Source organism: Diachasma alloeum, unplaced genomic scaffold (assembly GCF_001412515.2).
Source record: "Diachasma alloeum isolate Michigan unplaced genomic scaffold, Dall2.0 Dall_scaffold_00206, whole genome shotgun sequence".
Taxonomy (NCBI): Eukaryota; Metazoa; Arthropoda; class Insecta; order Hymenoptera; family Braconidae; genus Diachasma; species Diachasma alloeum.
In genome coordinates this window covers 1,582,198-1,594,539 of record NW_021680371.1, presented here as the reverse complement: position 1 = coordinate 1,594,539, position 12,342 = coordinate 1,582,198, and the positions used below count along the sequence as shown (strand labels likewise).

Below are 12,342 nucleotides of genomic sequence, written 5' to 3'. Positions count from 1 at the left end.
ACTGATTACATTGATTACCATTGCCTATGTGATAACCGTGATTACCATGAGCACAGAATGTGATTACATGATTACAAATTATTTCGTCGATTACATTCTGTGATTACCAAACATCTGTAATCATTGAAATCACAAAAATGGCCAAAGAAATGAAGGAGGGGCGAGGATTCGAACAGAGGAAAGTGGTGAAGTGGTAAAACGGTTTAAGTTGACTTATCTGCCAGTTGAATTTTTGAGAAATATCTCCGAATATAAAGCAAATGGCGAAATTTTCGTTAAAATCTTTTTGGTAGCTTTCCATTCGCTCTACAAAAAAGGTTATAACAAAAATTTTGCTGTCTCCCTTAGATTCCGAGGTATTCATTGAAAACTGATCAATAGTCAAAATTGACTGGTACACTTTTACCAGTTCGCTACTGAATTGCACTGAGACAAAATCCATCTGTAAGTTCCCATGAGGGGCTCATTCGACCAGGAAATTTTTTATTTTTCATATATATATCTACATGAAAAATTACCAGTTGAATTATCAAAAATTATCAGTTGGATACCGTGTTGACTACATAAAATAACAGTCGAATAGTGGAATTCTATGGACTGAAATTTGGACGGGAAGAATTCTCTCCAAAAAATCAAGAATATTCTAGGATTTTCGATAAAGTTCCAGAATTTTCCAGAAAGCTCCAGAATTTTCTAGAAGTTTCAGTGCCTACTAAACTATCCACCGTAACCCAATAACTTATTTCCTAAAGCCGACAGGGGACTCTAAACTACGAACAGTAAAAATCCCATTGAAATCCATCATTTTTCCCTGAAGCGCAGCCAAAGAACGGGCAACAGATTTATTATACTCCAGAAAATTTAAAAAACCAAAAGATTAAGTGGCAAATGATAGCACTGTTAGCACCGCTGAGTCTGCAAACCAGGGGGAGATATAATGCGAGGTTACAAATGAAAAAAACTTTCTCGCGCCTAAAAAAGTCGGTCAATAGCGTGTGTGTATATCAACTCCAGAGATTGGTTGTCTCCGAGTTTACCCTCGATATATCCCATTATGACGCACTGCAATCCATTATTCCTTCCAAATATAGTTTTTCCTCACGACTATTGTGCCATATAAACCCCCATGCACTAATATCTTTATCACTTCGCTTTTTTGTTCCTCATATTGACAATACACTTGTGACTAAAAATAATTCTCCGCGATAATTATGTCCACGACGTCATCACATAATCGTGCGAGTACGAAAAAAAGGCTCGTTAGTCACTCAGTGCAAACTCAAGGGAGATTTTGAGTGGTCCTGAATGAGTGGAGCGACGATCAAGGAAACGTCTGTTGGGAGAACAAGTGAATAATTATTTGATCGAGATTTGCGTCATTGCACTGTTTACATGATTGTCTATTTTCAGTCGAGCACAAGACACTTGTTTTTACCCACTTAATTATCGGAAAAACGTTGTAATGTGCTTCATATTTTCGAAGGAAGATGGAAATTCCAGGCGTCACGAACAGCTGCATCTTGCTTGGTCAGAGCTGACAACACATCGACACCTGATGCAAATAATTCCAGAAATATTACGCTAATAAATCATCATGCACAACATTTCCACGAATAATTTGTACTTACATCCTGTTTTTATGTAATCGGTAATTGATTCCTTGATAGCCGCCATAGGCACTGCCATATTTAGCCTAGGATAGAGAGTCCTAGACGTTATAATATTGCACACAACCATTCCCAGTAATTCACCAGTTGTTGATCTCACAATTGGCCCACCGCTGGCACCACTTTGAACACAACAGGTGGTCTGTAGCATGCATGTCGATACCCTCGAGATATTTCCACGTGTTATTGTAGGAAGAGTTGAGGAGAAAAATGGAAATCCAGCGCTAACCACAGTCTCACCTGGATGAATATGAAAAATAGTGCAGTGGGATTAGGTCGTAATTGGTTGGAATTATCGCGTGAATACTGCCCACCTTTTTCTGCCGCTCCATCAGCTATCTCGAGGGCTCTCAGTGTGGGATCCATCGCTTGTGTGTCGACACTCAGAACGGCAACGTCATATGCCTGTCCTCGTGGTGTACGGTATACCAATGTCGCCCACACACCCGATATTGAGGATGAAGATTCTCGATTATTGTTGGTACGAAGGACAACCCTTATGCGCCTTTCAGGCGCCTGTAATTTTCAATTAATTAGGGGTAAGGGGGAGACGCAGACTTTATGGACAAAGAGTTTCTGGGATCTGCGCAATTTCAAATATTCTTTAGGGAAATTCAGGAGCGAAGTGGTCTTTAACGATTTCGTCTTTAACTGAGTTTTCCAGAAATATTTCCGACTTTAAGGAAGATAGAGAAATTTCCATAATAACCTTGTTTGAAATTCAGCTATTCAAACTAGTCAAACGGTCACCGGGCTCAACGAAAATCTCGAGAAACTTCGGGACCCTTCGGGGTCACGGTCAGCTACGAAGAAAATCGCCGAAAAAGTCAGTAGTATCGTTCTAGACACCGAGAGAGTCACTCTAATCACAGTATTGTATGGCCGTAACCGCTCAATCGAGTACATCACCGGAGTACATCAACGCGATATATTTGAGTCTAGCGCTTCGTACAGCGTATCTATTTAATTTAATTCAATTATCAATTAATTCCGAGTTAACTATCAATTATTTTGAGTCAATCATCAAGTTCAATATCGAGAGAATCTCAAGTGCAGTGCATTTTTCAAATCATCATTTAATTGACTTTGTCGAGCAACTCAACAGTGTAACATTATTAATTTATCAAGACGCGTGGGTTATTCCACAATAAAGTACATCAACAGTGTGGTTTTATAATTCCGCGTGTTTTTAATTTTCCACCTCCTTCCACAATTCCACTTTTCCCCAACCGGCACCCTCTCTCTACACTGTTAAAAATTTTCGTCTGAATTTTGCGTGTGAAATTCCGGAAATTTTTATCGTGTTCAAGTTTCACTGAAATTTCAGGACATCTTCCTTCATCTTTTTTTCATCATGTTGTCATTGAACAATCAAATATTCCATTGATTTTCTATTCACATGATCTGAAAATCAATAAAATACTTGATTTTTCTATTCAATTATTCTGTGAAAATTCAGAAAAATCAGGAAAATTTAGGGAACAATTGAAAATTTATGTCATTTTGTTTCTGAACATTCATGTTTCACTGAAAATTCAATCAAGTTGTGAAATTTCCATCTCACGTCCACTGAAAACTCATGAATTTCCGTCAATTCTACTTAAAACTTGAAATTTCATAACCATTTTGCTCTAAATTCGATTCAATGTCACTCTCATGAGATTTACTATAATATCTTCTATGAAATTTAACAAAATTTCTAACAGTGCAGGAGTTAAATGAATTTATTGACAATTTTAAGGTTCAACACGGGAATTTTTAACAGGTCAACATTTCAAAAGATTTCAATAATGTTTTCAAATATGTAATGTTCAATATATTTGAAAGCAGGACTACAAATTTTTACGAATTTTTCCCTTACGAAGTTTTTGTGTGAAAGAAAAAATCGAAAAACGGCGGGGATTCCCTCATTGTGCGACCACTTAAGGTTTAAACGAAAACAACTGGGAATTCGAGGAAATAATACTGCCATCCTCTAATAATGTAATAATTGTACTTTGTCATTCTAAGGATTGAGTTAATATTTCAATAAATTTATTGTTTTGAACAATGTTGTTTTTTTTAATAAAATGTTGACTATTTTCGGCGTTTATCTTCGGTCAACTGTAAATATTTCAGGAACAAAAGCGAGGTTTTGGAACACGTTCCAATTTCGATTGCATTCCAGAGGCCAGGAACGAAACGAAACTGTAACCTTCCAAGCTAGGAATGAAACTCGGAACGAAAGTCCTGGAACATTACACATCAAATGATCTTCAAGATTCAATGCAAGACGAGGAACATGATTACAAGGGTTAAACCTAGTCTTGTCGTCTGGGCTTGAGTGCCCTCGAAAGCCCCGAACTTTCGTTTCGAGTTTCGTTTCGTTAATAATAATAATAGTAATAATAAAATAAAAATATTATTATCATTTTATTATTATTATTATTATTATTATTATTACATTATTATATATATTTTTTTACTCGTAAATGAGATCGCTGATTATATTATTATTATTATTATTATTATTATTATTGTAATATTTTTCCATGGCGTTTCTTGGAACGAAACGCCAGAAATGACATTTCCGTTCCGTTTCAGAGTTTCGCGCCAAGTCCCTGATAAAATTTCGTCACAAGAAAACGTATGATTGTCAGTTTAGATCTAATTACTTGGTTTCAAAATAACGACTGTATGAAAAAAATAGTCGATGGGTAGAAACACGCAACGTTTATGATTTGCGATTGAATGACCGGCAATTTTCTATCATTTTTTCCGCCTACCCAAAATAACAATCGGAAGTATGACCGAAATTCTTGAGATAAAATATTTTTATCACACGACGGTCACTTTTTGATGAACTGACGGATTGAAAAACGTAATATCACCTCAGATCCCTGAAACCGAGGGAAATTTTCCAATCCCTGCACAATCTACGATACCTTTAGTGCTCTTACGATGCACAAGAACTTTCGATAATTACTCACCTCCTTAACAACGTGGGAACAAGTGAGAATTGTACCAGTATCACGATCCAGGACTATTCCACTGCCCCACTCGGCTCCACACCGCACGAGTACCACACTTTTATCTAACAGCTCTGCAATTCACGATAATTAATGCCTACCCTATCTGCATACCTCCACCTGATTATTCATTAAGGGGGTACTGAGGTACTAAGGTGCAATTTGAAAGTCTTCGGTTGATAAAAATAGTTATCGAGCGACTCTCGATATATCATGAGTTACCTAAAAAAGTGAGAAAAGTTTTAAATCCAATCCGAGTTACCCCGGAGCTTTTGAAATTCTTTTTTGTCAAATGTTCGTCAGATTCCGTAGAATGAAACTTAGTTTTTTTTCATTATCTCAAATTGATTGTTTTGATTTTCAGTTGATTTTTCCTCAACCCCGTTATTTCTTAGCATTAAGCACCTTTCATTTACTATGTTAATGTTCAACTATTCAAAATGGTTTTTAGATCCGGCATACAAAACCGAAAAAGATACTTTTCTCATGATCTAGCTACGCTTTATGCACTCGAAATTCACTTTACACACTCGTCCACAAAAACAACCACATTATTCCCACTACCATGCCGAAGAGTGAACTCGGCAGGTACCACAAAAAATGGGATGTGTTACACGTGCGTGTAAAAAGTGAAACTTTTCACACTAGTAACACAATATACTATTTTGACCCTTGGAAGGGTAGCACTGGACTTCGACGAGCGTTAAACCACCTCCCATGAGTCAAAAAACCCTTTTACGCACTCGTATCGAAATATACTATAATGTACACTTTTGTGAACACAGAATTCGGCAGGTATCACAAAAAATCGAATGTGTTACACGTGCGTGTGAAAAAGTGGATCTGTACGCAACTAATACAATAGAGGGGAGGGAGGGTAAAACGGACCAGGCCGGCGAAACGGACCACTGACAGAAAATTGATAATTTTTATGTCACACCGTACGATAAGTCAAGTTTAAAGCACGATGTAACATAAAATATTACAATTAAACAATTACAATATTGTAATTAATATTAAAATTTTTTTTTTTGCTTCTGAATGGAAGCAAAAACAAAAATTCAAAGTCATTTGTGATTTGAGGCGATTAGCAAATCTGATCAAATTGCGGTTGCAACGACATTTGTTGTCTATAAAACCCCAGTTACGGTTACGATCCAAGAAACTCACTTTTAATTCAACACATTCAGTGTTCCCGATTTCAAGGAAAGGCAAAAAAAAATAAAAATGACCAATTTCCTGTCAGTGGTTCGTTTTGCCACAGGGGTCCGTTTTGCCCTGCGGTCAATTTTGCCCTCCCGCTCCGTGTTAACCTTCCCTACTATTTTTGACCCGTGGGAGGTGTGCAGTGTTCAGCGAGGGTTAAAGAAAATTTTTCCCACGAGTGCCGAACCCTATTTGTCGTCACAACGTGTGAAAAGAGGAATTTTGCGCACGCGGAGCGTGCGTAAAATTTGACTTTACGCTCAAGTGATGAATAGTACATATCCATACTAGGCCGTGAGGAACTTTTCTGGCAAATATGAGGTTACAGGACGAGCCGGAGGCGAGTTCGGTAATCATATGAATTAAAAACGTTCTTCACGGCCGTGTATCGAACAATACTTTTACCGAGCGAAGCGAGGTTAACACTTAAGTGAGGGAATCCCCGTCAAACCATACGCAACCTATATGGCGCCACTGTAGAGCGAGTGAGATGCTAGAAAAGAGCGACCACTTAAGGGTTAAAATCGCGGTTTATCAGGCCCAGTGACGAAAAAAATGTTTATGTGCTTATTACTTCACGCCTGTATGTATTTTTTTTTGGCAAACTTTGATGGACATCAGCCTGATGTCTTGAATAAACAAATTGAATTGAATTCGGAAAAAGTTTACATCGGATGGAAATTGTAGTGTGAGGAGCATTTCCGAGCCAAAAACCCGAAAAACGATGTTTTTCGTAAAATGGGTTGGGTCCAAAATTTTTGTCACGTTTTTGGGTGTTCTATGATATATCGAGAATCGCTCAATAGCTATTTTCCTCATCCGATGACTTTCGAATTTCACCACGGTACCCCCTTAAAAAACAACTACAGGAAAAATAAACTTTCTTTACCAGTGAGACTGGTATTGCCATAACCCGTAACACAATTTTCGATGTTCTCGTGCTTCCTGAGTAGCTTCATCAGACAGGGAACGAGACGGGCAACAAGCGTGTAATCCACCCACTCACCCCGGCACCAGCTCAGGGGAGCAATCACCATCCCACATAAGAGTCTACTTCCGCTGAGGCAAATAAGAAAAATCGTAAGGAAAAGATTGAATAGAACAGAGCGCGATCATTAGATACTATTGACACAGAAATCAACTTGTCCTGGGAGAAAAGACGTATCTCGGAGAAATTATTTGGAATGAGGTATTTCAATGTTTCCATTCGAGAAGACATTACTCACAAGAACTTCGGCTAGATACAGGTTGACAAATTGTAGGTGCCGGGTCAATTAACCCTCGGTCCTCGTTATTGCATCGATCGCACGGAGAGAAATATTCAGTAATAATTACGGAACAATTCACGTAATCCGCAATGGGGAATCATTTTCCGGAAATTTTTATAGTTCAGTGAATTTTCAGGTTCATCCCCGAACAAAGTATGAAATTGTCACGTAATTTTTCCCGAAGAAGTAAAATTTTACAGAAACTTTCCGATTCTTGAACGTTCAACAATTTTTATGAAGTTGGGTAGTTATTTCTACGTTCCGTTCCGTAAAAGTTCTCAATCGTTGGGGAAAAATTACGGACCAACTTGTTGTCCCCACAGCGGTGAGTCATCAGACGAGTGGTCAATTTTTACGGAACAAATCGTAGAATTTACGTGGCGATTCGTACAATTCCAGCTACGACTCACCCTTTTTATTGAATTTTACTTCGCTCGCGGATTACATTTCGGAACGTAATTTTTACCTTTTTGTCTGGTAATTTTTATTGAATTTTTCTCTCCATGCATGCCTTCGGTAAATCGATCGCCTCGAAGTTCTAGAAGATTTTCATTCAACATTTCGGTTCAAATAAAAACAAGTGGATAATCGCATTTTCTGTATATGAGTATAGTTTATGTTGCTAACAAATTAGCAATATGCTTCCGCATGGATTCTCTATTTTTGAAATTTATTACGCTTATTTTTTATTGTTTTGAATAGTGACACCCATATGACTCTCTTATGATCCCTATATTCCCCTTTTATGAGCCTATATGACCCTCATATTGCCACATATGACCTCCATATGACTCCCGTATAACCCCATGTGATCCTCATATAACCCCATATAATCCTGTATCATCCCATATGACCCCATCATGACACCATATGACCCCAGATAACTTCCAAATGACCTCATGTACCCTCATATGACCCCATATAACTCATATATGACGCCCATATGACCTCCATATGACCTGAAGCTTCATATTGCTACTATGCAATTTAATAAATAGTTAGCATAGTTAGCATTTTCATCATCTTTGCACTTCATCGAGAAAGCATCAAAACAAACTTTTTAGGCCATGATGTCATTGATATGACTGTTAATTTTTCCAGTTTATCATGAAAAAAATGAAAAAAAAAATCTCAAACTATATGCCGTAGCTCAACAGTGATAGATGCGATCCGCATCATATTTTAATAGAATCAAGAGGGTATCAATACAAATTTTTTAAACCATGATTCAGTTCATTCCGATAACAATTCTTGGACTGAGCGATGAAAAATCGATTTTTGAAAAAATACCAATATTTCACAAACTCTATGAATAATTCAACTTTAATTGGTGTCGATGAATAGAGGCTATACCCATAACGTCTATATCCATGGAAAAATTCATGAAATTTCATCAAGAACTTATAAAGAAAACTGCGAAAAAAAAATTCAAAAAAAGTACACAGACACACATACAGACACCATCTAAAAATCGCATATTTAGACTTTTGAGGCCATATTTGTGGACGTCCGCATGAAAAGGGACCACTTTGGCACTATTGGAGTTATGTATATTCCCATAATCTTGAGCTGATTCTGAACATTTAGAGCCCAGAATGAACTTGATAGCGTAAAGAATGACGACGCTAAAGAAGATCGAAACAATAATTTAACATGGGTTTAAATGGGAGTTGGCAAGAGAAAAACGTGAATATCTCGGAAACTAGAATCGACAAAGTGCTCCCTTTCCATGCGGACGTGCACATTTAGTTACCCTGACACAAAATTTTGGAAACCTAATTTTGAACGATTGCAAAGCCTCCATTCGGAAAAATCGACAATGTCGAAAAAATGGAAAATTCGAAATGTCTTTTCGAATGAGTCTCACGATACACGTCTTTTCCTCTAGAGTCATCCTTACTTCGGTCTCCTGACGTACACTGGACCACCCTCGCACCCAGGAACGGCATTAGCGTCTGTCAGTATGACACAATCATGTGCACCGAGGACATTGCTCACTATTCCACGGGAGACTGAATCAATGAAGACGGGATTTCCAAATGGTGTTGATTCAATCAACATGTGAACTCCTCTTGCAGGGGTCTCGAGGGGCTCGCACACACGCAACAAGTGACTCAGGGACTGCTCTGCACTCCTCAGCGTCTCGGTTACAGTGAATTCCGCTTCTCCATCGTGCAAACGCACGAGTAAAAATATCGTCAACAGGTCTTTGTCTGTTTTCTTGGAATCCTCGTCGAAACTCCATCCGTGGAATAAATTCTCGAGTGTGTCAGAGAGCAGAGGACATCGCCAGGCGCCGCAGATTGTTCCACATGTCTCGCTGATTTTAGAATCCTCCACTGACGCCTCATTCGTCCTCAACGTTCTCGGACCCGTTCTTGACGTCACGCTAACTCTAACATGGGAATTTTTTTGGGGGATAGGAATGCATGTTAGGATTCCCGGTTTTAGGCCACGAATGAAGTGAAGGGTATCGTTATTTTTGTTTGAGCTTGTTGCGTAGAAGAGGCCACTCGTCAAAACCCAGGTGTCACTGATTTTTATTCCAGATGCGCCACTTACCTCACTGGAGCTTCGTTCGACGAAGGATATCGAGACGCTGGTCGACTCCATCTATTATTCCTCTATTATCTGGAAAAATGGAAAAACGATAGATGTAAACAAGTGGGCTACCGCCGGGTCGCTTTATTTGGGCTCAACAAGTGCGTTATTTTATCTACGAGACCGAACGCGCGCTACAACGCGCTGTAATCGTAACAATCATAATTGAAAATCTCAAAATTAAATTAATCATGAATTAAATTTGCCGCCTCAGACGACTGGAACCAATGAGGAATAAGCGTGACAGACTTGCGAGATATCGATAGTTATCGACTTTAAGTGTATGTTCTTTTTAGAATAGGAGTAGCGTATTGATGCCATTTCATTATGCCCCTTTTCCTAACAGATTCGATATTCCTTTTTTCAATTTATTGTTTAGAATCATTCTCATTAAAAAATGTAATACGACCGATGAGAATCAAACGTCCCAATTTATCAGCTGTCAAATTTTCATGTTGCAATAAATGATTTGCTCATGTTCTAATTCCTATGCACACCGAATAAGATTTTAATCATAATTACAATTCAATTCCTTCTAGAACACACTTTAGAGTGTGAATTTCTGGATTGCAATGTTCGTTGGTAAAAGTGCGTGTCCACACTGTTATCAATTTTTAGTTAGTTTAGTATTTCAATTAATCTGTTGTTTATCTCATCAATATAATTCCGTGCTCAGAATATGGTCATCCCGTGTTTTCAGCAACAAATTAAAAATTTAAACTTAATTTGGAGTCTCGTGTCACAGTTTCTTTTTATTCATATCCGAAATTTTGTATTTGGATATTAATTTTATTTGTTCAAAGTGAAAAAATCGATCATCATTTTCATTATATTGCATTCAGATTCTCCTGTCCTTAACGACAAAAATGTGAGATAATCTCATAATTCTAGCTAATAATTCTAATCAACTTTCTTCGAAGAAAACTTTAGTGAACACAATATTAAGAAAATGGAATTATTCTGTTTCTCTGACAATTATGATTCGTTTATTCATGTTTTAGAGAATGGTATTCAATTGTCTCTTGTTTGTTAGGCGGGTTTCATGAAAATTCGACGCAAGACGCATTTTCGATTCGCGATATTGCCCATGCTTTTTTTTTAAAGGACTAGTGTGTTTGATGGCCCGCCTTCTGACGGTCGAATTCCCTTGATTCTGAAATCGACATTTTGATGATAAATAATAGAGAATTCTAGAATTCTCTGAAATATTATCGAAGTACTTCAAGAGTGCATCGATGATGAAATGGTCTCGAGCGTAAGCTCTCAAATCGAGAAGTTTGCATAAATTTTTACGGTAATTTTACGATAAAATCGCGGTAAAGTTAATGGAAACATTCCCTCGCAGAAAACTGCTGAATAGGCCTGGAGTTTTTAAAATACTTGTTTAGACCCTTCCAAGATTTTCCCAAGCGTTAGCTTCTGATGTGTTTTCTAAGGTAGGGGAGGGTGTGCCTGTACCGCTCACCTCAGGGGAAATGCCAGTTTTATATTTTATATTTCAACTTGAGTATAAAAAACGTATTTGTGAGACTTCTTCAACTATTGAACTCGTTATTCTCGAAGTGTAGACGCCTCATTCTCCTTATAATCCACAAAATTCATTGAAAATAAAAGAGAGAGCCTATTGAGCGGTACTACCCGCCATCGGGTAATACCGCTCGGCACGAGATTCCAATGCCGCTCATAGGGTTTCGCGTGTATCGCTCGTGCCGCAACCTAACCTGTACTCGAGTGCTGTCGAGCGACTACGTGGCCGATCCTATGAGCGGTATTACCGGCTCCGCTCGGCGTCAACAAAATTGTTGATAATTATTGACATGAATGGAGTTTTGAGTTCGAATTGGTCTCAAATTTCGTGTGAAAGTACCACGAATCGAATAACCACAGTTTAATATGAGAATTCAGCGTTTAAAACTATCAAAAACCTTAATTACAAGCTACCATTTTGCACTGTAAAGACCTCAAAACTTCATTACGTGTTTTTTCATATTTAAAGTGGTAAATAAAGTGAAATTTTTCCGACAATCACCTCCTATCATCAAATCCTTCATGATCAGGAACAGAAAGAAATTTTTAAGTTGATGGTTGTGGAGATAATCGGGTGAGCGGTATTACCCGCTGAGCGGTACAGACACACCCTCCCCTATATCCCTAGAAAACACATTTTTCTTAAGACTGTCCCCATGTTTTTCATAGATAATATTTATAAGTCTCCAGCTATCGAAAAAAATCCAAGATGAATTGATGCTCAAATATGTATCTAATTTAATTTTTTGTTTAGAGAAATTTCACGTTTTTTTTTCTTGGGGACGAATGAAAAATATTCATAAGAAAAATGCTCCAGTGGAAAAATTTTCCGGGGGATTTTTCACTGGGAAAAAAAATCCGAAAACCTTTCGTCGTCGGGCCAGCAGCCGAAAAAAAGAAAGCAGCCGTCTAACCAAGCGAAGCGAGGTTAGACCCACGATTTATGGGGCGTAATGATAAAAATAGTATCAGTGGTTGGCCAGTCCTCGCCTTCGGCTCGGACACCAACTCCGTGCGAGTAAAAAACCCCATGGCACTCGCCCTGAACAATATATTTCCGTAGTG

At 38.1% G+C, this 12,342-nt stretch overlaps 1 protein-coding gene across 5 annotated transcripts in view; it reads right to left on the bottom strand.

The window, feature by feature from the left end:
• Positions 1-422: 422 nt before the first annotated feature.
• The window catches only part of LOC107036189 (peroxisomal leader peptide-processing protease), a 96,110-nt gene continuing 84,190 nt past the window's right edge, over positions 423-12,342 (bottom strand). For 4 of the 5 annotated variants that reach the window (XM_015253960.1, XM_015253964.1, XM_015253965.1 and 1 more), the window contains 6 exons: positions 9,050-9,780; positions 6,771-6,940; positions 4,637-4,749; positions 1,982-2,183; positions 1,629-1,907; positions 1,335-1,552 (listed from right to left, as the gene is read on the bottom strand). In XM_015253960.1, the coding sequence (XP_015109446.1) occupies positions 1,470-1,552; positions 1,629-1,907; positions 1,982-2,183; positions 4,637-4,749; positions 6,771-6,940; positions 9,050-9,762 (1,560 nt within the window). In that variant the 5' untranslated portion in view covers positions 9,763-9,780 and the 3' untranslated portion in view covers positions 1,335-1,469. The other variant, XM_015253961.1, reaches the window with a different exon arrangement.